The sequence below is a fragment of the Leuresthes tenuis genome, unplaced genomic scaffold (genome assembly GCF_036924035.1).
Source record: "Leuresthes tenuis unplaced genomic scaffold, fLeuTen1.0.hap1 SCAF_24, whole genome shotgun sequence".
In the NCBI taxonomy this organism is placed as follows: Eukaryota; Metazoa; Chordata; class Actinopteri; order Atheriniformes; family Atherinopsidae; genus Leuresthes; species Leuresthes tenuis.
Window position 1 is genome coordinate 11,965,845 of NW_027325378.1, and position 26,220 is coordinate 11,992,064.

The 26,220-nt window shown below is 43.0% G+C and overlaps 3 protein-coding genes across 6 annotated transcripts in view; 1 reads left to right on the plus strand and 2 right to left on the minus strand.

The window, feature by feature from the left end:
• Positions 1-17,963, minus strand: part of atp8a2 (ATPase phospholipid transporting 8A2) — a 44,121-nt gene extending 26,158 nt beyond the window's left edge. The window contains exons 1-23 of one of the 4 annotated variants that reach the window (XM_072378328.1): positions 17,704-17,963; positions 15,191-15,298; positions 10,704-10,848; positions 7,815-7,914; positions 7,390-7,488; positions 7,212-7,257; positions 6,938-6,978; positions 5,627-5,700; positions 5,110-5,179; positions 4,889-5,016; positions 4,577-4,688; positions 4,052-4,220; positions 3,809-3,936; positions 3,638-3,715; positions 3,407-3,495; positions 3,110-3,154; positions 2,840-2,915; positions 2,540-2,728; positions 2,408-2,457; positions 2,249-2,318; positions 2,081-2,165; positions 1,410-1,549; positions 81-219 (exon numbers count right to left, since the gene is read on the minus strand). In XM_072378328.1, coding sequence (XP_072234429.1) covers positions 81-219; positions 1,410-1,549; positions 2,081-2,165; positions 2,249-2,318; positions 2,408-2,457; positions 2,540-2,728; positions 2,840-2,915; positions 3,110-3,154; positions 3,407-3,495; positions 3,638-3,715; positions 3,809-3,936; positions 4,052-4,220; positions 4,577-4,688; positions 4,889-5,016; positions 5,110-5,179; positions 5,627-5,700; positions 6,938-6,978; positions 7,212-7,257; positions 7,390-7,488; positions 7,815-7,914; positions 10,704-10,848; positions 15,191-15,298; positions 17,704-17,746 — 2,224 coding nt within the window. In that variant the 5' untranslated portion in view covers positions 17,747-17,963. Of the gene's footprint in view, positions 1-80; positions 220-1,409; positions 1,550-2,080; positions 2,166-2,248; positions 2,319-2,407; positions 2,458-2,539; positions 2,729-2,839; positions 2,916-3,109; positions 3,155-3,406; positions 3,496-3,637; positions 3,716-3,808; positions 3,937-4,051; positions 4,221-4,576; positions 4,689-4,888; positions 5,017-5,109; positions 5,180-5,626; positions 5,701-6,937; positions 6,979-7,211; positions 7,258-7,389; positions 7,489-7,814; positions 7,915-10,703; positions 10,882-15,190; positions 15,299-17,703 lie in introns of those variants that run through there. The other 3 variants (XM_072378331.1, XM_072378330.1, XM_072378329.1) reach the window with 3 other exon arrangements.
• LOC140284983 (uncharacterized) lies at positions 11,168-20,719 on the plus strand. Its single transcript, XM_072379042.1, has 3 exons — positions 11,168-11,187; positions 11,301-11,979; positions 20,106-20,719. The coding sequence occupies exons 1-2, from the start codon at positions 11,168-11,170 to the stop codon at positions 11,944-11,946; spliced, it is 666 nt and encodes a 221-aa protein (XP_072235143.1). The 3' UTR covers positions 11,947-11,979; positions 20,106-20,719.
• Positions 19,425-25,162, minus strand: rnf6 (ring finger protein (C3H2C3 type) 6). Its single transcript, XM_072378332.1, has 4 exons — positions 25,083-25,162; positions 23,823-23,978; positions 23,230-23,394; positions 19,425-22,980 (listed from the first exon to the last, which is right to left on the minus strand). Exons 2-4 carry the CDS (start codon positions 23,968-23,970, stop codon positions 21,113-21,115), a joined length of 2,181 nt encoding a protein of 726 aa, XP_072234433.1. The 5' UTR covers positions 23,971-23,978; positions 25,083-25,162; the 3' UTR covers positions 19,425-21,112.
• Positions 25,163-26,220: the final 1,058 nt, after the last annotated feature.

The following is a 26,220-nucleotide window of genomic DNA, read 5'->3' on the forward strand; positions in this document are numbered from 1 at the left end:
CATTAACCGCAAAGTACATACAGTTTTTCTTTCACATTAGGCTACATTTTCTCCATAGTTGCTCCAAAGTTTCTCTTTACCAATGTTGATGGCAGTCTCTTGTTTGTCTCCAGTGAGGACCCAGATCTTGATGTCGGCCCTCATCAGAGTGGCAATGGTTTCTGGTACTCCAGCCTGAAGACGGTCCTCTATGGCTGTGGCACCCAGCAGCATCAGGTTCTATTTGTGGAACAGCAGAGCGCGACAGAGGAAAAAAAACGGTCAGAGATAATTTGATGAAAGCAAAACATAATGGCAGAAAAAAAAGTTAACGATGTTAAAATAAATCACATTTAGCCGTCAAATTCAGCGAGACTGTATATGTGAAGGGCTCTCCTGAGAACATCATACACATCTAATTTGAGGATGAGAGCGATGCCAGAGGGTTCAGCTCATTTTGGACGGCAGAGCAAACGCTTTTTCTACGGTGGAAAAAAAGTAGCCCCCGCATCCCCTCGCTTTCATTTGTTCAGTGTTTAAATGTATATGTGCCCTCATTAGACACACTTGGACACACACACACACACAAGCAGACACACAAGTTAACACAGTTAACTGTGTTGTTGACTCCAGTTTTAATAGGCTTTTGGCAGGCCAAGGCAGGTAATTACCCTTGTGGTCTCCGAGCCGGAGCGAGCAGCTTCCTCCTCCTCCTCCTTCTTCTCCCCCCACCCGGTCTCCCCTTACAAACTTTTCGCACCTCAAATCTCTCAAAAATCTTTGGTTTCCACACCTATCAGTTCAGCTCTTTAGCAAATATCCATCCTGCTGTTTACTTCAAACCAAATCACTGCTACCTTTACGACCGACACAGACTCGACGTCTGCAATGCTCTACCTTTCACCAAGATACGATCAGCTAAAAGGCAAAAAAAGAAAATGGGGGGTAAAAAAAGGAATGATTAACACACCTCGTCTCACTGAACTGCAATCCAAGGATGTGATAAGTACTGAAGAGGAAAAATTGGGTGGGATTCATTGAAGCCACTCTGCCACCTACTGGCAAGCAAACAGTGGGCTTTGTTTCTCATGAGTCGCAGTATTTTTGCCTAATTTAATGTCAAATTAATGAATTAATCAAAAATAAACCCGCCTGCCTCAGAAAGCTGGCGCCAAAGTTTTTATAAGAAGCTCGTTTTTTTTAAAGCAGTTTAAAATAGCTCATTAAGAGCTTTTCATTCATAACATAATTAAATAGATACATCACAACAAGTCAAACTATGTCCAGCCATCCATGTTGTTACACTCTTAATATAAATGCAAAACCCAGACTACCCAAAAAATATCTCAAACGTGCACAAAAGGTGTTTCTTAGTGAGACCGAGTCACACTAAGACATTACACATCACTATGATAAATTGATGTTTTTACCTTTTCTAGAAGTTCATAACACTCCTCCAGTTTCTGAGCGCGGTCTTTAAGTACAGTGCTGACACGAGTATATTCCTTTAGCCACTCCTTATAGGCATCTTCTTCCAAATCCACATACGCAAAACACAGCGTCCGCAAGCCTGAATGAATAGGAGGAGGATGATGAATACTGCGACTGTCATCGAGCACGTGTAGTGGCGGTTGCTTTCAAGTGAGAGTGAATAGTTTAATACTTTTACATTGGACAGCTGAGAAACAGAAACAAGAGAGAAAATCCATGAAAGGTGGTTCTGGTGTGAATTAAATCTCAAAGTAGATGTGGAACCAAGTGGTGTTGAGTCTTTGGATTTCATAAAGTTTTGTGTTAAAACATGTTATAATATCTTCTGGACAGACTATGAAATCCTGAATCCGTGCATATATTGGCTACAGGTCATACATGCACCTTTTTCCATTGTGCATATTCAGCGTTATTATTCAAGTTCAGGTGAAGTCTTGAGTCAACATTGTTGAATTTGAAAAAAAAAAAGTCAATGCACAATTTTAAAATCAGCACAGTAATAATTTGCATAGATAGACAAATGAAAACATAAGTAGCATCAAATAAAGCAAGAGAACAGATAATACGGTAAGTGTATGAAAGTGGATTTATAGGGAGATATTTTTCTTACCTTCGGTAGCAAACTGTTCCAAATGAGCAACAGTTACTTCTTTGTACTGAGATGCTTCAGTCAGACGTTCAAAAATAACATTATCCTGAAGAAGAGAAGAATTTAAGCATGAAATGAAAAACTGTTTTGCCAAGAGTTGGAATAATACTGACAATGAGATAAACATACAGCTCCTTTGCAGTACAGCCGCAGCTTCCCACTGGGTGTCCTGACCACCACAGACATGCGTTTGCGGTTACTGTGAGAGAAGCATCGAGTCTAGCTTTAAAATGCAGCCTTATAATCAAGAGTCATTTAATGACAAGGTGACATTTTAGGGAGACTTACCTGGAAAACTCCAACACATTCAGCAGTTCGTAGGTCATCTCTTTTCCTCGCTGAAAGACAGAAAAACAGTCGGCTTCTGCCAAAAAAGCGGCTGTGAATCCACGGAAACATGCAGGCACCGGACATACTTACGGCTTCAATGATGACAGAATGAGGGGTTCGGGCGGAGAAGACGAAGCCAAGTCCTTTGGCACCTTTGACCAGTGCTCCTTCATCTGGTGAGGAGGCTTGATAGATTATCTGGTTTTCCTCCCTTTCTGGTACTACCGTGTGGCACACAGCCATCATTGTCAGGAACTCGCAGATCTGCGGTGATGTAGGCTGAATGCACACAGACAATCAAAGCAGATAAAGGTTTTTTCATCTCGTGCAAGTTCTAGTTGAGTTTGAGCAGTTGGCTCCAAATCAAAGAAAGGTCTCTGGGACACCTACGTGGTTCTTTTCAATGTTTTGAATGAGAGTTGGGTCGTCAAACTCTGTAGAGTTATGGCTGTTGGACGGCAGATTGCTGGGGAAAAAAAAAAAAAGAAAGCAATATCAAAAGATTTTATTAATTTATTATGTTGGTTTAAAAAAAAAAAAGATCTAATCACAACACGCACAGACAGAGTGCAAGTTTAAAGAATGTGCAAAGCCAAAAAGGGGGAAAAAAAGTACATTAGGAGGGGAAAAGACAGATGAGAAGAGGGGAGCATCACTAACCTGAAGTCCTCCATTGAACGGTCACAGTCAAGATCAGGGAAGTGGCTGCAGTTGTGAAATGCAAAGTGCAAAAGAATCAGTTCGGATTAGTTCATTAATTGTTTAGTTCCTGTGATCAAGCATGCAAGACTGCACTCATCAGAGAAATAACTCATTCTAAGTCAGGTTAGTCTGAAACATGAATTAAGAGAGTGAAGCGGCAAAAGGTCTGTTTAGTTGCATTAGGAGCAGGTGTGCTTTAATAAGATGCTTGCAAATTCAAGAGGTGAGATTGAATGGGAATAAAAGAGGACTGACCCGTAGGTGATTCCTGCAATGGTGCACTTCTTAAAGTGCATGACGTTACAGGTCAGAGTTCCTGTCTTGTCGGAAAACAGATATTTCACCTAGAAAGGACAGAGATGTCTGGTAATGAAAACAGCATCGTTTATTACAACTGTATTAATAGACTGTGTATATAGAGGTTATTTTCAGTCCTCCTACTATCCCCTCTGTCGCTACCGATTATGACGAGCGTGAAGAACTGACCTGACCCAGTTCTTCATTAAGATTGGATGTCCGAGCCATAGCTGGTGTGTCGGTTTCCGAGTAGTACATCTCCACATCCTGCGAACAAAACAGAGCACAATCATTGCCCTCGTCGAGTCCTTCTAGTTTCAAAATGACGATGCATTATAAAATATAGATAAAGAGTCATACCCAGTTGATAAAGAGGGCCTGTGTGAACTTAACCACCTCCAGAGTGACCAGCAGGCTGATGGGGATCAGGTTGTTGTAGAGGATAATGAATGTCAGCAGGTTGTATGCAAAGTTCGTGGAGATGTCACCTGATGCCACACACACAAAATTCCATAACTTACAAACCAATAATACCTTTCCTCTGATTTGTCATTACCTTAGGAAGACTGAGGGTTTTTTGTTTTTTTTTGTATTTGCTCTCACCAGCCCGGGACAGGTACCAACAGGCGTCCTCTGTGTGTTCTTTGTTCCAGATGGCTGCGCCCACAGAGCTGATCAGTGCCATGACCAGCAGGATCCCAAACAGGACCAGGATCTGCATGTTGGTCACCCGCTCCACATTAGAGCGCTTCAGCGGTGCCTTGGTGGAGTTCTAAGAGGCGGACAGGTCACGGAATAATAAGTGACAAACACCAGCTGCTTTGCTGAGTTACAGTTACAGAAACTACATATTTGATCGAAATAAAAAGCCAAAAAAAATGTTTGAGCAATTAAAACAGAGGGGCTGAAGACATGGCATTCCTCATTTTGGATGCACTACCATTTATGAATGTCTCCTACAGCACAGTTAGTTAAAACTTGTCTCGTGAGCGTAGAGCAGACAGAAAAAATGTTTTTGCTCCCCAAAAAGATTCAACTTTAAACACCTTTCCTTTTAAGACATTTGAAGCCAGCAGTTTCCCTGTTTTGTACAAAGCAATTGACTTCAGAAAAAGAGGATGGATTTACCTGCATTAGTTTAGAGTCATGACCAGTGTAGACAGCAATTCCTACAACCCACTGAGTGTTCCTGAGCTGAGCGCCACGCAGCAATACCTGGTCTGGGCCCAAAGGAGCTGGACTGAGAAAACAAAGAGGAAAAGATGAGAACAATTCTTCTACCGAATGTAGATTGTTTTTAAGTTTCACACTTCACTTTTTTGCTTTAGATTTTGATTTTTAATTTCCCACATGGAATGCAAAAGGCTAATGTTAGCCTTTAAGAAAGGCATTTCATCTTTTTCCATTTAGAAACAATTTGATCGTGCGTTTGCGTCTTACTTCTGGTTCTCCAGCCGCAGTGTGCCAGTGAAATCATACAGGTGTCTGTTGGGACCTTCGCACTCCAAACGACCAAACAGCCCCATCAAATCCTCAAGGTTCTGAAGCCCAGCTGTGAGCGAAAGGCCCTGGAAAAACAACCATAACACCTAAGGTCAAGGTAGGTTCTTTTCCCAGCAAGAACCTTTACTTGGTTTAACAAAGAAAAGCAATAACCAGACCTGTCTAATCTTCAGGTTGGTTTCGCCATCCAGGTTAGAGGTCTCAATGTAGCACATGGCCTGCGGTTCACTGTGAGGAAGAAGGTAAAAGGTGCATCAAAACATAGAGTTTAAAATGATTTATCCATCATTTCATAGGACACATATCGATCATCAACTGGGGAGTTAGTTTCATTAGTTCAAGTTATTATTAAACATTTGCTTGCTGTACATGATTTCAGTCTTTAAAACAGAGCGTTAGTTTATTTAAAGATAACACCTCTGTTTAGAAAAAACATACATTAAAATATATAAAAATGTAATTAACAGCAATAATTCATTAATAGCAATAATTCAGTAATAGCAATAATTCATTAATAGCAATAATTAGTAGAAGCCGTAAAAGGTAGTGCAAGGCAAATTATTAGAAGGATTATGATCATAATTAGGACACAGACTGTATTAACACAAAACTGAATATACATGCTCTCACACACACACACACACACACACACACACACACACAACAGAGTCTGACCTGGAGGACACTATAACCATGTCAGCTGGAAGGTGCTGGCCATTGGTCACCTTCACTATGTCTCCTACTGCCACCTTGTGGCCAGGATGCAGCAGTGCAGTAGCAAAACAGGAGGGGTACAAAGGGGGGAAAAAGTGGGGGTGTTAAGGTGGAGGGGGACAGAGAGGCAGGAGAGGAAACAACAGGCAGGTTAATCAGTGACCGGAAAGAATGCAGTCACAGCGAGAGACTGAAGATAACATGACAGCGAGCACAGCAGTGCAGTTGCTTTAACTATTCTGACTGCGCTGCAACATAGACCGACCAGAGTAAGACATAAAGATTACAAGAATGTCGCTATGAGAAAGAAAAGCAGACAAAAGAATAAAAGTTAAGGAAAAACTAGTCTTTAGGAGACGTTCACAGTTCAACTTGGATAAAGGAGACACAATTTCAAATGAATAATTTTCTAAATTCTTTGATAAAACCGAGGTCTGGAAAAGCATGTGGACATGCTAAGACACATTCAATGTGCCACGTTTTCCAGGCTTCCCGTTCTCCTTCGAGCAGCAGCCTGGAAACTGTTATCCTGGGTGATGTTAACCGCAGCATTATCGATTCCTAAACACAGCATTTCCAGGCAAAGCACCACCCTATAGATGCTACACCCTGAGATAAACAATCTTTGTGCCTTTTTACAGATTTAAAAAGAACTCCTGTCCACAGAAAACTTACAGTGACTACTTGCAGCTGAAGTTTGAGAAGAAAACCGAGCGCTTCGTGGAAACTACACACCTCAACTTCTCTTATAATAAACGGTTATGAGTTGAAATGACAGCTGGGACAAACTCCCTTACTTGTCCTGACACTAAGCAACTGTGGAGAGCTTAATGCCTGCCTGCTGATCATGCTTGTCACCCACATAACAAGAACCCAAATTTGATTTGATTCAACCCAATGGAGCAAGGCTGTACACAGCTGGGCTCATTTAATGAGTACATTCAATAAGAAATCCCAATCTGAAGAAAACGATTGCTCAAACGCCGCACTGCACTCGAGTTTACCTTGAGCTCTCACCGCGTAATATTCTTCCTTATGTCATTATCTGAATGTTCTGGCTTGAATTTTGTTTCCGTTGCACACTGGGGAAATGTGCCTTTAGTACAAACTTTAGATAAAAAGTTTGTGGCTTAAACTAGTACACTCCAAGCAGCGTTTCATGTCACTTACACCCAGAAGATATGATCAAGTGAGTCGTAAAAACTGGAAGAGAAATCACATGAGTGGTAGGTGAGAGAGCACCAAAGCTGAAGTATGTGTTGATAGTGATACCTGTTTCCAGATTATCGTCTGCCAAGCTCCGCTCCGCAGCACTGAGAGACAAGGACAACACAGCCATCAGTCAGCCTATAGAGCAGGTCTCATACAGTATTCATGGCCACTAAACTTTTGTGTGGCGCTGAGTGGTCTGCGCCATAATGACTGTCAGACAACAGCCATTCATTCAGCCATGAAAGGAAAACAAAACCCAAGCAAATAGACACAAGCACACTCATGGAAAACTGACCGGACAGTTGATGCAGGTTAACGAGCGCACGCACTATACCTGTTGTCTTCTTCTTGTTTACTGTGTTGTCCGCTTTGTGCCTTTTCTGTAAAGAGACGGATGAGGAGCAATCAACTTTTCAGATAACCATGCGATGACGTCTCCAACTTTAGAGATTTGAAAACGATGGGGCCTGGTAAAAACCGACGTCTGACCGTGTTGCTGCTGCTGTACTCACATAGTCCTCTATGATCTCTTTAATTCCAGCCACAGTGAGGATGAATATAAGCGGGACCAGTGTGGTGTAGCGACCAGTCGGTGATACATCAGGTATTTGCTATTGAGAGACCAATCAGTAAACACTCAGAAATGATAGTTTTAAGAGGCTAACATCGTTGATAATGAGCTATCTCACGAATGACAGAGGCGGGGGGAGCTATTTGGCTACATTTTTGCTTTCTGAAAAACTTTATATAGTCTGAACGCCTTTATGATCCAAAGTACATCTCTGAAAAATCTACAAATCAATATTTGAAGAAATACTGAGCCCATCCAAAGCTGTATCGTTTAAAGGCTGCCCAGAACACAGAAACAAACTGAAACCAGAGACGCAGCCCGCTGTGCCAACGGCGTTGGCAGCTGTTGCTGTGCGTGGGGGTTTACCTGCATGAGTGCGATGAACAGGAAGAAGGCATTGGCTGCCCGTCTGATCTGCTCATAAAGGAACCGGGGCAGAAAGGTGAGAACCCCATACTTGGTGGTACTGCAACAAAAGAGAGTTCACATTTTGTTTATGTTCAGGTAGATGGAGGAGGAGAAAGGAGCAGCATTAGCAAAACGTCGAAAGTTCACGCATAAATTGTGCAACACATTATCTTTTAACCGAAAACACTCAAAGATAATTTACTTTAAAAGGTCGAATATCAAAGAACCCCATTTGGGCACTTAAACCTATTAAAATCACTCAATTTTGCTCAGAAAGGACAGACAGGGCCATTATAGGCTGGACACATATCACACCTATAAATAGATCAAGACATTTTATCCAAGACACTAAATTTAGACCCAAAACCCTAGAAAATAGGTGTAAGAAACCTTGGCAACCTCAACCCCTTGTGTCAGTCAACTGTATTGATTGGACAGCTGTATTGATTGGCCTCGATATAGCCAGCATCTACAGTAAGAGCTTTTAGCAAAAGCTAAAAATAAAGTCAACCTTCAAGTCAAGGCCTACTTGCCCTTTTTTGTGTGTGGCTTTAATGAAGAGTAAGAGCTTCTGAAATGGCTTTTCCCTAATGGACAGAGCATGTCTGTGTGCATGATAAAGTGCATGAAACAAATGCACTGTTTTATCTGCCGTACTCAGACAGAAAATACTGGGAGCAGGACATTACATGAAAAAACAATGGAGCAACAACTGTTACTTTGTCGCACCGGCTCATAGTGTCCCGACCCCGGTGCCACGGATACCTCAGAGTTAGTGACACTACACCTATGATCCGGTGGATAAAGTTGCCTCAATCTAATCAAAGACAAGTGATACCAGACTCCACAAACAGCGACGCAAACGTGCTTCAGAGAAAAAGTCCAAAACATCTGGCTGTGCTATTTTTCATCATATAGGCGTCCGACTTGTTGTGAGAACAGCTGTTAGCTGTAGGGGTGATGCTCTCCTGCAGCTGTGTGGCTTTGTGCTGTTTTTATAAAAAACAATGTTCCTCATACATTAAAGGGCTAAAAGAAAATGGGGTCAAAGTCTGGAAAAGGCATAGGATACAGACAGTCTTTTTCTCACTATGATGAGCAGGTCACACCCGATCTAAAACTCACGCTGTATAAAAACCTGTGCCAACATAAAGATGTGAGGGTGAAAGGTCTGAGAAATGAGGAGGAGCTACGGTGAACATACAGATAAAAGCTACAAGGCTTTAATCCTGAAACAAAAATCAATAAGCCTACCGAACCTTTTAAAAGACAAACTAAATTGTTACAGGAACACAGGGACATCAAAGGTCTTTCCCTTTGGAGCAAGAGTGCTCCTGGCTCTCCAATCAGCATGCAGAGAGGACAGAACGCCATATGTGCTCCAATCACATGAGCCGGGGAGTACCCGCCTTAACCTCATTTGTTAGGTTGGAGCAGGCTCTTCTTAAAGTGAAATCCAATCTTCCAACAACAATAATGGCAAGATCACTGAATGTTAGTAAGCAGCAACAAGCTTTCCACTCACAGAACGGTTTTCCCTACGGCAGAAAACTGGTTGCTACAAACGAAAAACAAAGAGACGAGACAAATTACATCGACGTCTGACTGAAACAAACTCTAATACCATTGGAGTGACTTGCTATTTATTACCACAGTTGAGCCCATAACATATGCCGATGACAGCTGGGATGTTGATAAAAAGAGACACAGCAGCACTTGCTGTTCGGCCGCTCCGTGACATATAATTATGTTCTATCTACAATTTCACTCAGACGTTGAGTGCTGAATCACAAGGAAGGATCACCAAGAGACAATATGAGAGAGAAAAAAAGAGATAAAGATATGCACCGTAGTCCAAAGATGTGCAGACTGCAGAAGGTTACAACTAAAGGAATCACACCTCCAGCTCTTCACTGAGCACTTAGGAGTCAGAGTGCAGCTTTTAGCCTCAGTGAAATTGAGGGACAGACCGAACAATTTCTCAAATATACACATAATAAAAACCTTTGACCAAATTAGCTCAGCTAAAGTGTTTTCTGTAATTTATGGAAACACGTGTAAGTGTAGTTACTTTCTTTTCACTGGCAACTTTAAATATTCATGAGGACGTATCGATTAAGCAACACCGTCATGTTATGTTGTTAAGCCAAGCGCTTCACCACTGCAGGGACATATGTTAGCCTCACCCTTTGGGATGGCTGCAGAACCGAAAGTAATCATCTCATAGGTGAGTCATTACACTGTCTGGTAAGATTCTACTAAAAAAAAATGTTCTTCCTCCCCTGTTAAGTGGTTGTGGTAGAGAGAAAAGTAAGGGAGAGGAAAATGTTGAAGAGAAGCAAAACCAAATGTCAGGGGTGCAAAGTCTACCTTTACACACAGTGAATACCACCAGGCAAAGCATACAAACAGGCTGTCTGAGATCGTCCTTCAACCCGACAATGTGGATCTAAAACCCTCTGAGCAAACACCCACTGTTGGATCACCCTTCGGTAAGGAGCAAAGTACCGACAAACTGACCGTGCACTATGACTGAAAAACTATGCAGACAAAATTAAAGAGAAAGTATGAACGCAGCTCTTTGAATGAACACAAAATAGTGGAAAAAAACAAGTATAAACAGTATATTTTTAAGTAAACCTGGTGTTTTTAAGCAGTTTTTAATGTGCTTCTCTTTACAAATCAGAATAATAACATGCTGTTCATTTTGATCAAAACTGGCCTCTTCTTAACTGACAGCTTTTTAAATATAAGACTTATCTTAAAGTCAATGTAGTATATATAGAGGGCGGTTAGGGGCAGCATGCATTACTGCAAAGCAATAAGAAGCCCAGGCGTGACACCTACCTGACATGGTTGTCGCAGAACTTGGTGTTCTGGGGCCGGTTGAGCAGCACCGTCCGCGCCGTGGCATCTACAGGATCCGCCTGGGAAGTGGTCCCGGACATCTCATCGTCTGCCTTGCGGTAGCCGGCGGACGAGCAAGAAGGTCCTGCACCGTTGGATTGATGGGAGAAAGGCGAGGCTGAGTGAGTGCGAGCGGGAGACAGAGACGGAGACAGACAGACAGGGAGGGTTGGGTGGGAGAGAGACACATAGACTGGAGACGTGGTTTACAGTTCAAATGCGGAGGCGACCAATTACTACTAGAGGCTGGTTTAAGCTGATGAACGCTGAAGCCGGTGGGGTCGATTCAGTGACGTTTCCCATATAAACACCTCCCTTGTCTCTCATGTACCGTCAATGCACACGCGCATTTAGCGACACCCACGGGACCCCCTGCGTATAATGGATGTGCTGAGGGATGCACAATGGCGAACAAACACGCCAGGTTAGTCCGTTTCTATCAGCACGCCAGCATATTCAGGTGGTGGCCTTTACGCAGCGGAGACGGGACGAACGTGTAGACACAGGCACGAGTTATCCAGAAAAGTGACGGAAGAGGGGATGCAACACGCTTCGTCTCCTGCAGACTCGCGGCCACCCAGCCCGCCTGGCTTTGTCATCTCCAAGCGTCGTGATCTGCGCTCATTCACCCCCGCATGAGAATCAGGAGCTCGCTATTTTTCATCGAGTGCACCCAATACCGCAGAGTAAGTGCAGTTCTGAAGGGGCATTGGAAGGCAAACAGAGCTGGGCGCCACAGTTTACTCAGCTGGTACAACATCGGCCACCAGAGGCTAGGACTGATGCAGCGGCAGCGCGCCCGCGCCTCGACTCTCTTCTCTCGGCTTTGCTTAAGAGGACGCTACCGGTCCCGGTGAACGAAAGTGTCTCGCCCGGCTCCGAGACCGTGTCTTCCGGCCACCTGCCTCCTCGGGAAAGCCTTTATCCGGCGTGTGTAAGGCAATCTCCTCCCTCCGGTGTGATGTCGAGCTGCTTCGCCGTTAAGAGCTTAGACGAGGAGGGGAAGCCATATGGAGCTCCCTCGGTGCTGCGGAGGGGCAAAGTCGGGGCTTCGCTTTTAAAGGGCCAGAAGCCTTATATCGCCTTAAGGTCTTTTGGTCAGGCACAGATGGTTCAAATGACATCCACGACTCAGGAGCCATCCGTCAGGAGATCACTTCATGTCGCCTTCTCTCTACTGTGACGTCTCTACGACAGCGTCGTTCACTTCCTACAGGTCTCTGCTCTTCACATCTTTGTCATTATAATATACAGAACAACGTGGGGCATATTGAATCTATTGCAAAACACTTTATTATCCGGCATGCTTTTTTTTTTTTTTGGAAATCCCCAAATCATATCCTTACAAGCCTTTTTAAGTATCCTGTAGTGATCAGTTGTAAATATGCTGCAAGATCAATTTATCCACGAAGCAGCCCCCTTAAGAGTTGTGATGGGCTCGTGTCTGAGATTATGATATCGTTTTCGGGATCAGTGCATTGTGTTTCCGTCTATGGACAAGTCTTTGAGTGAAAACAACAACAGACTAATTGCATGAATAATTCAAAAAAAGAATAAGCACTGGCAGCTTTCCGCAGATTGAATTTCCCCCGCCCTGAAACCCAATTTCTGCAGCACTACAATGTTACTCTAGACGAGTTATTCTCCTCCCTCATCAATAACCAAAATCTGGTAACGTCATTATATTCCACTCAAGCTCGGGATTCTAGAGTAGATGAGAAATTGTAAGAGCACACATAAGTAAGGTGGTCAGACTGATCTGAAGGATGTGTGATCATATGTCTTAGCACATCAGACAGACTCTTTTCTGTGAAAAGAAGCCCTGACTCGAGTACTTTTGCCTTTATTAGAGGTGTAGCAGTTAATATGGCTCTGAGGATACAAAACCTCTCCACTTTCTACCTCTGCCAAAGGAACCTGCTTGACATTCTAAGAGCTCAAGCCTTCTAACCTCAGTGAAGTGGTGTTCAGCGCCAACCCACAAACTGCACAAGGCACAGAGCAAGGGTCAAAGTGTATCCGAGCAATGTGATAATAAACGGCCTGACTCATATCTCTACATCTCAGACCACACTTTTACTGAACTTCAGGCCTGAGCTTTGAGTCACAATCCCAGCTCACTAATCTCTGCGAAAGACACTTGGGTCAACAAAGAAAACAAATGTGTGAGGAATTGATTAGGGAAGAGCAATGAATATTAATCATAATGTCATCGAGCAAATGGATTCTCTTCTAAAAGATTGCTCTTTGTTTAAAAAAAAATCTCCGTCTTATTTTACATTTCTATGCTGGTGGAAATGTTTACAGAATACACTTTTATTCCTGCCTTCCCCTATCTTTTTAACCCCAGCTGACTCCACCTTTCCAAAAAGATCAATGACGTCTTGCTCAGCGATACACTTCAGCCATAAATTCATGTCTGAGTCGATCAATGCCTCAGTTACTCATCTCTGGTGGAGTAGAGGCCCAACTTCCTCCGTAACTCATTACCAACGCGCCTTTGATGAGTCAGCAACAAACCCCAGCAAAGCACGGCCAGGTGAATTACACATGAAGGCACCTAAGATAGCCAGACAGGTTTCGCTGGACTGAAAACCTGCAGCCAGGACAGGTAAGACTAGAATGATCCCCCTTCAACACTCTGATCTCATGCCCTACACACAAAGTTCTACCAGCTACCCATTTAGTTGCAGAGTATTTAACCATATGTGTTTCCTTTCTTGAGAACAATCAGATAATTGAATTCTAACATTATACGATGATGATAAAAAGTACAAACACTTTTTCCGTCTTCTTATGTCATCAGAAGTCCATTAGACCAAACGTATTCGACACAGGTGGCACAAGAAATAACTTGTTTCCAGGTGCAGAACGAGGGCAATACACCCTGAAAACGCAGATAATTAAGTCTGACACATGTTATGTGAAGAACATCAAAGCTTCATAAAGTCCCAATTTACAGTAATAACTTGTATTTTGAGCTGGTGCCAACATTTCTCTGTTAAAGCAGCCTCGGCTGCTGAATAATGGATAAACATAGGCTGCATAATTCATCTACATTTTCCAGTATGGGAGAGCATATTTCACCACACACTCTGCCATAGTCGTTTCACTCAAGAGAGAAACTACCAAATGACCTCCCTCCGTGCCATATTTGAAACAGCCAGAACTGTATTTGATAATGGCCCAAATGTAGCTTCAGATATGCTTAGAAATCTAATGCAATCATGCAGCCCAGAGATGAAATGAGCCAGAAAGGCAATAGCTATTAATCATAACGACCGCTATAGTAGGATTTCTACAATTATCCTCAGATGCCAAAGGACTCATAGCCCGCACGCCACAAAAGGGACAAATAATCAGACTGACAACAAAAAGGACCAATACAACTATCTCAAAAGTAATAGCGGCATAAATTGAAGAGAAAAAAAACAATCATTCATTGCAATTATTGAGGGAAAATTGTCCAAAATCTAATGGTTGTGACAGCCCTACTACTCATCTATCTAATTACATTTTAAAAAATGTAATTAGTTTGTCTATGCCTCTGTCCATCCCATAATAATGCTGTGAAGTCAGGAACACGTTACCAACAGAGCGCCGTCTGCCCATGCGAACCTTATGTCCCATGGTTTCCCTGGTCTCCTAGGTAACCAGCAGACCCTATTTCCAGGTCCAGGTTAACCTCGTTGATACCAGTTCCCATGGGTCCATTTGCCACCTTAGCAGAGTAGGAAGTAAGGCATGAAAGCCTCTTAGGGGCAAAGTGAGCAAGCATGGTAATCCCTTCTGTGTGTGCTCTGCAACTTCACCTGCTACTAATCCATAACGTGTTAATCCTACAGGTGCCACACAGACACACACACCAACTCAAATATGTCTGTATGAACGCAAATACAGACACTGAGAGACACTCCCTCCACACACACACAGAAGAAGGCATAGCTTTTAATGCCAGAAAACATGAAAGACCCCGACATGCAGCTACACATCTGTGCTTCTCTACATCCAGCTCGCTCATACATGCATGCAGCAGTGTTCATGTACATGCTCCGTCCACGCATGCCATGTAGTTACATGCACGTGTGTTGTGTTCCACAGCATGCGTGGGTTCACAACCAAGGCTTTGCTTACATCTAACCGTCTTCCCCAGCATTAGTGGTTACTACCATCTATGAGCACATGCAGTGAGAGGGTGAAGTCCTCTCCAGCATTCATCACTCCAGGCCCCAAGGAGCTACAGAGTCCACAGCGGTATGTCTTAACCTTTTTCAGTTGGAATCCAGAGACACAAACTAACTCCACATTGTAGCTCTTGAGGGCCGGGGGTTGGGAGACACCTGTTCCTAGCCGTCGCGCATGGCACATGCACCTTGGGACTCCGGACACAAATGGGGCATCATCCAGTCTCATTTGAGCAAACTCACTTTTGTCAAACCTGTCTGTGAGGCGGGCACGCATGGTAGAGCTGGCGCCCTGGCCTGGGTCCTGCAGTTCAGAAGCCTCCTGTCTAATGGTGGTCAAAACTAATTGCTCTGTGGGTGCCACAAATAAGGCCGCGGCGGGAGAAAACAACACACACAGGAACACAAATCAATATACACATACTGTAGCAGACACAGCGCTTCTACGAGACAATAACTTTAATGTAAATGTGTCCGCATGTGCCTTTAACTGGAAGCATTTGGAGAGAAATATAGGTTCATGCCTGCATATAAAAGTTGAAGGCCTACAGAGCTTCCCAAATGGACTTTACCAAAACATTTTCAGGCCAGGAGTGCCCCCTTGTGGAAAGCTTATGTAAACACCACCTTTCTGTACATTTATTCGGCTTCTCCCTATCTCCCAAATGGTATCTTCAGTAGCTTTGCAGCCATGACAACCAGTCATTATCTTCCCAAAACAGACAAATTGTTGACAACTGAGTGAGCTAGATGACTAACAAAAAAAACGTTCAAACTTTTAATAACGAACCTTGTGGACTGTCAAAGACAGCCTGTGAACACTAGGCATATCCGTTACAGGTTGTTAGCCTGATCTTATTACATAATGCTAATATAATATCATCAAACGTATCGTTTACTTTCTGAACCTGTGTTGCTTTATGGGATTTATGAGTACTCATCGAAAAGTTGCCACTACAAGTGTGTGTCACACACAGTTAATAATCCTCAGAAAAACAATCAAGTTCAAAGTTCGAGCTTTGCTTGTAAAATGTATGTAAATAAATGTGACAGATTGGTGGCAGCAGACGTCACCATGACCTGGGATGTGGCAGCTCGCTAATTGGAGCAAAGAACAAAAGAGGTCAGACTCCAAGAGATTACAATAAAGGCAACATGAAGAACCCAAGAGGGAATGCATGCATCCACCAACACTAGAGAACCTTTCCATCCTCATGTATGTTTTCAATAAGAACGCAGTTAAAACTGTTAGGCAACTTTTAAAGTACTAAAAACAATAAGTAAATTTAAAAAAAATAAAATCACAGCCATCAATGAAACCCCACATTAACTGTTCTGATATAAACAAGAAAACAAACCCCTTGCAAGAGCAGTGTTACTCAATGTGATGCCATTTGACTTTCTATTTAAAAGTAAAAATAAAGTAAAGTGGTAAGTGCAGGAGTTCTATACTATTTCCTATAATACTGCCAAATGGGGTAAACATGACATTTCTCCTGTTCAAAACGTGTCGCCTCAGAGTCAAAAGTTCAAGTGCTGTATTTATTAATTCATTCATTTCTAACAAATAAATATCTGGCCTCTGGCCTGTAGCCTGCATGGCCCAGTTGGCGCCCATCTCTACTCACAATTTGCCCTGCTTTCTATTTCTGGAAACTGCAAGAGGCATGCAGCGACACTAACGCATACACACACACACAAAACAGCAGAGCAGTCTGACAGTATGTGCCAGTCACCACTAAAAGCCACTGGATGAGACAAACACATGCTCCTGTCCGCCAGAACAATCCAATTAAATGTCCGTTTGCAACGTGTGAAATCGTGTAATGCAGCCTCGTGTTTCTACGTCTCCATCTTCTCTTAAATGTCTATGAAGATGATATTTCTTTACACTTATAATACAAAAAAAAAATCAGGGGCCCTTCCACCTGTAATATCCAGTACTTTTTCCAACATGAAAAACTTGTTTGAAACGCTCTGATATGGATGGGCCAAAAAAAAGACTTCGATATGGACAGACGTAAAGTGAGGGAACACACATTTCCGGTCGGCTCAAGAGGGGGTAGTCACGTGGTTTTTAAGTCGGAGAAGTAATAGGCTGTTATTGGATTGATTCTACAGGCGCTTGGCTTGGACGTTTGGGTGCAAAATTACTCAGCCGACACCACATGCCGATACTTTGTCATGAACCATCAGTAAGTCCATAGGACAATATCACGAAACCCAGGAAGTCAGGATACCATAATCTGATGCAGCAATTACATAATAGGCCTATCACAACAGTGCGATAGGACACTCAGCTAATTCCATAAAAAGGTGATAAGGTCATCTTCTAGTAAAAAGAATGATGCGGTCATCCTCTTGTCACGTTAAAGTCCATCTAGGATCCCTTAAAATATCACTGCAACGTTACAAAAAAAAGCCAATAAATAAGGCGGACTTTGCTTGGACACCTGCAGTCTACTTGCCCTTGCATTTCCCAACCGGCACCATAGAAAATAAATGAGTCAGGCTTGAGGATATATATATATACCGGTACAGAAAGTCACCCAATATGTATGCCGCAGTGCCTGGTTCCCCGTCATTATGCCGAGCACATATCCAATACGCACAATTACAAAGAGGCCGCTGTATGCGAGGAAGTGACAGGCCTTTTAATGAGATAAGCACTTTACGATGACAGGTCGCGGTTTTACCGGTGGAATGTAGGATATATATTAGAGTGGGTATTTGTTGTTGTTTTTTTTCAAACATACCTCCCTCGCTGTGTATCTTCTTGGCTCTCCGGTTGAAGTACATTTTGCTGCTGGGGAACGAGAGTCGGTGTGGCTGGGACGAGGAGGCCGGAGCGGTAGCATGCTCATGGCTCACCGGCCAAACAGGGGGAAGCTGCCCCGGGCTGCGGTCGCCTTACCCCCAGCTGATGATGCTCACAGTTCATTATTTCGTGGCGAGACCGCGGAGGTATAACGTTGTAGGGGGCAGCCTCGGCCAGCGTCAATGTCCACGGAGTGAGAAGGTTCTACTTCCGGTGAGGGATTTCAAAATAAAGTAGCCAAAAGCCGCTCAATTGTGCTCCAGAGGCGCCACCACCTCTGACATTTCTGAAAACATTTACCGCATCGTATTCAACCTATAAAAGCCGAACGAGCTCTGTGGAAACATGTGGATAAGAGTGTCTTATGAAATATTCAGCGAAATTAATTGCCTTTCTGTCTCTACCAACATTTGTTTCATCTGTTTTATGTACAATCCATACAGTAAATACATAATTAAACCACATATATAATCGAACATCTCTATATTTAACTGTTTTATGGTTTAAACTCAGCAATTAAATGAACAAGTTTAACATCCACTTGTTTTGTTATTGGAAACATCTGGGAAGATCGCTTGTCTTTGTGTTTTACTAAAGTCAATAATATGGCTTTTTGGTGTGGACAACATCTGGAAATTGATGATGAGATAAAACAAAAACTTTCCACACATGGGTTTACGAGAAAAACATGCATTATTTTAGTGACATTTCAGATCAAATGATCATTTAAGAATTTAGCGGGTGGCTAAGGCAGTCCTGTGTTGGAAAAGTGTCATTAAAAGACTCATGGGTGATGAATAAGCTTGTATTTTTAAAGGCATCGGTCGCATTTCTATCCTGTGTAGCTTTACGAAAGTCAATTGACTCTCGGGGCCGCGCATCGGACGATGCGTACACGCTCACGATCACCTGACCGAAAGCGCAAGTTGGTAACCTACTAATTTGATCCGAAATGTTTTCTGTAAATATTTCAGAGGCTAAAATGAAGTGGCTGTTTTACAATACGATACGAAAAACAAAGGCAGAGGTTTTCCTGCAGGGATTTTAGTGTGGGGACGTTTTGGGGGGAAACTGATAGTCAAGTCTCTGTTCTCCGTGGTCATTAACATTAGATAAACGTTCAAGTTACGTTTTCCTAGGAGCAGCACTTAGACTCTTGAATAGACGGTGACCACAAATGCTGTGTACTAACAAACTGTATATACTAAAACTGATTTAAATATAGTTACCAGTCAACAAATTACTTAGATATGGGACATATTCATCCAAACATTTCCTCCCACCTACTCATATTATTTGTTCATGTTCTTTCATTGTGCAAAAACCCTGGGAGGATCAAATTAGCCTCGAATTCAGTTACACTACAAGACGACTGGATTGTCGAAAATAAGCTTCGAAATATAGCTTCCAAAACAGAAAAGTGTATACGGGGTGTGTTAAACAACCAATCCTCAATTAACGTGTTGAATTGTTTGGTTAAATGCTCAATAGTTTGTTTTTTTTAGTTAGCGCTTCTAACCGTTAACAGTTTTGCTAAGTGTAGCATGGCGCGTGGGCTTAAACACATTTAATAAATACATTCAGTCAACAAAGTGACATTTTAAGACCTGTCAAGGAGCAGAGGAGTAAAGCGATATATATATATTTTTTTAAATTACATAGTAACATACTCGTCATAGCCGTTTTATTTACTCATCACATTGTAACATGTCACATTTCATATTTCAAAGTCTGATTTCCATCTTATTAAATAGGAGCACAATAAATAGTTACGTCTCAACTGTTTGCCCACAGCCCTCCAAGATGGACATTCATTGAACAGGAGGTTTTTGAGAACCAGGTTTAATTAATAGACACTGGGCCTTCCCTTCACACACACACTTACAATTAAACCATACACACTTACCACAGCCTCAAACATTCTTACATACTACACTGCATCAATCCTGCAGTATTGGTACTGACATATTAACTGCAGAGATGTAGTAATTCCTGTTTACTGTAACTGTTTTAGTATAAAGTGACTGGTAGGAACACATCAAGTGGGTGGTTCAGTCCACAGTCCACCTTGTCCACACAAGAAATGCAGTATCAATGCATGTAAAGTAAAAACAAACCATGAAGAGCATAGAGAAACACATTACTCTAACTCTATCTTATTCATATGTTGCACTCATACTGGAACTCGAGTGAAAAATGTGCTGACAGAGTCAGATGCTGTGAACATGAACAACTTTCCGTCACCTGCCTAAGGAATACGGTAAGAATTTTGGAGTTAACTGGAAACCTGTAAAAACTAAGCTAAATAATCTGAATTCATTTTTCTATGCTATCTTCCAGGTCTTTTGCTCAGCAGACCCCTCGGGTTAACTGTAAGGCGCGGAGCTGAAATGCGACAGGAACCAAGAGAAAGCCTTTGCCTCGAGACTTTGTTTTGAAGAGATTGACAGTCAGGCATCACAATGTTAACACCAACGAACAGCAAGACAATACACTCTTCCCTCCATATTGCACAAGTCATACCAACAAGTCTGAATCCCTGATTATCACATGCCTTCTGTGTTTCATTTTAATTGTTCTGCGTACGCAGGCAACGGATTTATTTCAAGGTGGCAGATTTTAGGGGCTGACCAATGAGTTTCTACACTGCAACGAGACTTCCGAGGCTTTAAGAAATACTAGCAGATGTGCAGAGTGAAACTAGACTTCATAACTAAACACACAGCTCGTACAAATTCCAACAAATCATGTCTTTCTTTCCAAACAGTAAAGGGACACTTTAAAATGGATGCTTGAAGCTTGTGAATTTAAAAAAAAAAAAAAAAAAAAAAAAAAAAGACTTCTTCTTTCCATTCTGAGCAGATGGCATGTAAGTTGCGTCTTACTTCAGAAACCTTAGAAGCGGTGGCAAGTTATTTACAGCCTATACTGATTCAATAAAGTGATTTGTATTGTCCAGTTGTGAAAAAAGATATGTCACATGTATCAGACATCAAACAGATTAAGCAAGATTATTCAACGGCAGCTACAAGAACTCCTTAAGCACAAATGCCATCTATTGACAAATGGACCTCTGAAGCCTTATGAAAGGAGTAGCAACCAAGGTCACAGAAAGAGGGCAAAAAAAAAAATGAGCAGCTGAAAATAAGAGTCTAAAAAAATAAAATTTTGTTAATTCTTTGCATTTATAGTTTCTTTTTCCACCCTTTTGGTTCAACCTTATTTAACTCAATGGATATCTTCAAATAAATCAAACCATGAAAGCACTATGTACATGCAAAGCCAACTTGGGTTGGCTCAGTTCAGCCAGCCATGAGCGTAATTGGTTATGTTTGTGAGCAAACAGGTCAGTCATGATGCACTGCAAGTATAGGCTGCCTGCAGATGGGGCAGGTGTTGTTTTCAGAGAGCCAGCGGTCAATGCAGTGGATGTGGAATTCGTGGGAGCAGGGCAGACGGCGCAGTTTGTTGCCTTGAGCATATTCATTGATGCAGACGCTGCATGCACGACCCATCTCGCCCTCCAGGCTGGCCTGACCATATGTGCGCGTGGATAGATTGTCAATCTGCTCTTTGGTCAAGCCCCTGGGATGTTCGTCATCTTCATCGTCATTGAGCAAAAAAAAGTGTGCCAACCGCAGGATGGGTAGGGTGCCATTTTCAACTAGGTTGTTGGTGTCTCTGCTGTTGGCCCGTCCATCTGTGGTGCTCACTACCCCTCCCCCGACTCTGGCCTGCCCACTCTGGTCATCATCGCTCCCCACCAGTCCGACCCTCTCCTGAACAACCTCACCTGTATCAACCTGACCAGGCACACTGTCATTTGTATGTAGACGACTTGCAGGGATAGTGTTACCATTTATACCACTACTATCAGCATGGGTTGGTGCAACGGCTTCAGAATCAGCCTCAGTCTCCATTAGGGAGCTCAGCTCCCCAAATCCAGTCATAATCTGGCGCAAGATGGAGCGTAGGGCAGTGGAGTTGGGCTCTCCCAAGCCAGTTTCGCTGATGCGCCTCAGTGGAATCCGTATAGTGCTCACATAGGTCCGGATCCCAGCTCGCTCAGAACGGGAGATGGTGCGTCTGAATCCACCGCTGTCACTTTCGAATGTGACAGTATTCTCAGCGACCCGTGCACGGGACCTTGTTCTGCTAGCGATGCTGTCTCGATCGCGGTTTTCTCCAGGCCGAATCCTTCTCACCTGCAGGTCCAACATGATGGTTGGGTGTCGTCTCACCACTGAACTTCCTGATCCTAATACATGCGATTCGCTCTCGCGTTCTACTGTCTCTCCAGCTGACTCGGTTAGCGCAGCAGGTTCTGACACAACCTCCCCAGTTTCCATTGACACAGAGGTAGTGACGCTGCCTGGCTCAACAGTGTCAACGGCAGAGCCATTGAGGCTACTGCTGGATGGTGTAGGGGTGCTGACAACAGGTGGTCTGTGCAAAGGGGAACGACTTCGCCGTGACATGCGAGATGAAACCCCACTACCTGTTGCAGCCCTGCGTGCACGACCACGAGATCGAGTCCTACTGCCACGTGATTCATGTCCCACGGCTGGGGTTTGTGACCCAGACTGTGGTGATACCCGGGGACAGTCTTGAGCAGCAGACACATCATCATGCCTCTGCTCTACTTCTACATTCAGGGGCTGATGTTGAAAAGGTATGGTTTGATCAACCGAAGGGTTGGAAACACTGGGAGGGGGTGCTAAAGAGTGCAAAGTGGTACCCCTACTCTGAGCGGCAGCTGGGGTGGCCTCCGGAGGAGGAGGAGGAAGTGCAGAGGGGCTCATAGAAAGTGTGGCAGTGCTGCTGCGTGTACGCCGTGTCTGCATCCTTCTACTAATGGCTGGGCATGGGGAGGGGTACGGAGCTGGCCTCGGTGTGGCTGAAGGGCGAGAACTGGAGAGGGATGAAGCCGTGCGGATTGAGGGTGCAGCTGTGTTAGGAGCAGTCACTGGCAAATCTGCTCTTTCTGCAGTGTCCATAGTGTCATTCTGTTCTCCTGGCTCTGGCTGATCATGGTTTATGTTGATCTCTAAGCTAAACCGGAATTCCCCACTGTTAGGGTTGGTCCGACTGACAGCACGCCATGTCTGGTTTCCACTCTGCCCACTGCGAGTAGCGTTTCCAGTGCGTCTGAAAGTGTTGAGCCACTCCAGCAACGAATCACCATTAGATGTTTCTGCTCTGGGCTCTATGCTCCCTGTTGAAAAAGAAAAGGCAAGACTAAGTAAGCTAAATTGTACTGGACAAGCTCCCTGTAATGCAGGAGCTTCACAGAATTTCCATTGAGAGTTACTGTCAAGACCAAATCTGTTATGTTATTCTGTGACATCTTTAGCTTCTTCAGTCATCAAAAGGGAATTAATGAAAACCAGACTACCTCCTGACAAGTTAAAGCCAGGTTTGGAAAGGCAGCATAGAGAGACAAGACCCTGTTCCCCCTTCCTACCTCCCCCTCGTCTCCCTCCAGCCCCTCTCTCCTCTCCATCACTGCTACTGCTCTGCTGTTCGCCAAAGTCAGCAGTCTGCGAGCGCTGCTCAGTGCGGGGCTGAGATGACAAACGCTCTTTTGCTCCATCCAGGCGCAGCCGGAGCTCTTCTGCAGTCACCTCCCCTGTAGAACATATAACAAATATGGACATGCATACAGTTATGCGTCTTACGTATTGGAGGAGACATCCCTGCAGTTAGATTTTACAGAGTCTGGCGTGTGGATTTCCTCTGTCACTCTCAAACAAGTCTCAAAATAAGTTGAGATAGATTACTGGTCAGAGCTCTTTCCTATCCATAAAATCCAACTGAAAACTAATAACAGCATATCCCACATTATTTCTCGATTAAGATTTCAGTGGCTACTCTTCTTATCAATGTTGTGCTTTGCCGATGGCCACTATGTGGTCACTTTGCAGCTGCCAGCACATGGACACCAATATAACTTGTTAAGGGCACTCACCAAGCTAAAAAACAGCTGATCTGTGCATCTCTAAACATAATACATATATTGTATATATTAAACAGTTAAACAGTACATGTCCCTCTCACCAGGGGTGCCGAGCAGGTTGCTGTCTCTCATCAGGCGGTACTCTTCTTCACTCAATTCATTTATGAAGTGGTAATATGCTTCCTCCCGTCGAAGACGCTCTGCCTGCCTCCGCCGTTCGTCTCCCCCACCAGGAGGGTCCATCACCATGAAAAGTGCTGGAGAGCAGATGAGCGAGGGTGTCAGCCAGAGATTCAGAGAGTCATCTAAACCCACTAACCACAGCTATTCACAAGTGGACGTTTGTCTTTTCACATGTGGACGTGTCATCACCAATTAAAGCTCAAGTTAAAAATAAAAAAAAAATGAAGAATGCAGCAGCTAATGGATATTTGATCATATTATAAGCCAATGAAAAACGATGAAAAACGGTCGTCGCCTACGGCAACATCATCTGCGCTTACAGTGTTGAAATGCAAACTAGTGCACCAATTAAAACTGCTCGGTTAGCACCGTCTTTCAGTTAAAGAGCTCAACCATAGGCCGTTTGTAGAATCAACGCCTTCCATTTTATATCGAAAGAGTCCATCAACAATTGACTCAGTAAGGCTATGATAATCTTGCTACTTTAGCATTAATGTTGTCGCCGTAGATGATCTATTTTGACATGTGAACAAATGCTTAATTCATTAAAAGTAAGGGAGAGCCAACAAATATCCTAATACCGAGACAGTCCACGATAAGTGATATAAAACAAGTGACAATAGTATCTACGGAAGGCCATATTGAAGACAGGGCAATAAAGCAACAAAACTGGCGTTGTCATCCTGGTCAGCGACCAATCGCTGCCCTAGTCTTATTGATTGACACGCCAGCCGTCCAATCGCTGATCTACAGGGGCGGAACAAGAGAAACTAAACCGTGGTTTCCTCTATGTAAACGCAGGGTAAAGAAGGAAAGACAAAGAATCTTATCACCACTATTTAACAGTAAAATGATATACATGTTTACACTCGACAGTGATCTACTGCATTACCGTCCAAATACATCGGTCAATTTCAAAAACATTTCAAAACTGCGAATTGTCGATTTGAATGCGCAGTGCTTCAGCTGCTAACTAAGCGCTAGCATAACCAACGTTAGCGAATAGCAATCAGTCGACACCAGTTAGCTGACTCGCCAGCGAGATGCGAGCCTGAAAAACTCATCACATATTGACATGTCAAACAATTACATCAAGCGGATAACATACACGGAAGTTAAAACTTAATCAAAGCGTACTTTTACGAACGGTGACAGTGACATTAAAAGGAATTAAGTACCTGACAAAGCAGCTATAATATGGACGGTTCACTCTGCTCCCCCTGTCTCTCGAACCAAGATGGGACCAGTGGTACAACATTTCGTCGTCCGTCAAAAACAACCTACCCGGCTCATTAGTTCCTGGGATGCACAACATTGACAAAACATGCCGAAAGTCTTGTTTTTTTTCCCCCTTAAAATACTACAAATAGTTACTGGACTGCACATCAGTACCACATAGCATTAACGTAATTCATTCTCTTTTTGGGAGCCTACTCTTTTAAGCAGTAGCATTTCAAATGGTAACGCTGCAGTTTTTACTTCATGCTGGGTTTTTTATTATTATTATTTTTACGAGTAATGAGTATAAAAAGAATGAGGATATATATAAAGCTTTCTGATTTACCATTTTGCTATATACCACAGAAAATGGTGTGTATCTGTATGAAAACAAATCAGACATCCAAACAGACATATAGCCAGAAACCCTAATATGAAAGCGTATGAAAGATAAATTATCAAAATAAATAAGTAAATATAATTATATCGGGTATATATTATATTATATGGCTGAGCAGCTTTAGTGTGTTTTATACAGTGTATTTTAGCATAAAGTTTTGGTTTTATAAACCAATAAAACCCAGTTCCAAGTGACCGATATGCACTGCTTCTTAAACGTATTTTCTTCTGCTGTCTTTGTCTTGCCAGATGCTTATCTCTATATTGATATGAACCCGTATTTTAATTCAAATAGTTAAACGTTGAATGTGTCTTTGACACAAAGATGGTCCAATTGTTTTCTGCTCTCGAGGGATGAAAATAAATCAAATGCCATACGTTTAGGAGAAATATATGATAAGACAGTACAGAAACTTCTCATTCCGGTTAATTCAAACGGATTGATATTTTGTGCTGAACAAATGCAGATTTAGTTGTGTCTATATTGGGTCACTAAAAAATACAGCAATAAGGCAAAATAAGATATCTCTTTTTCACAACTCAAAACTGCTATAACTGATCGAATTTATACCACAGCTCAAACTGAGTATGAATTTCCAGGCGGTAGTAGTCTGCCCGTTTTCATGTCCTCTTTCTCTGCTGCGGGGCTCTCTTCACGACGTTTTACGACAATGCCGTGCGTGAATACGGCGTCGTTAC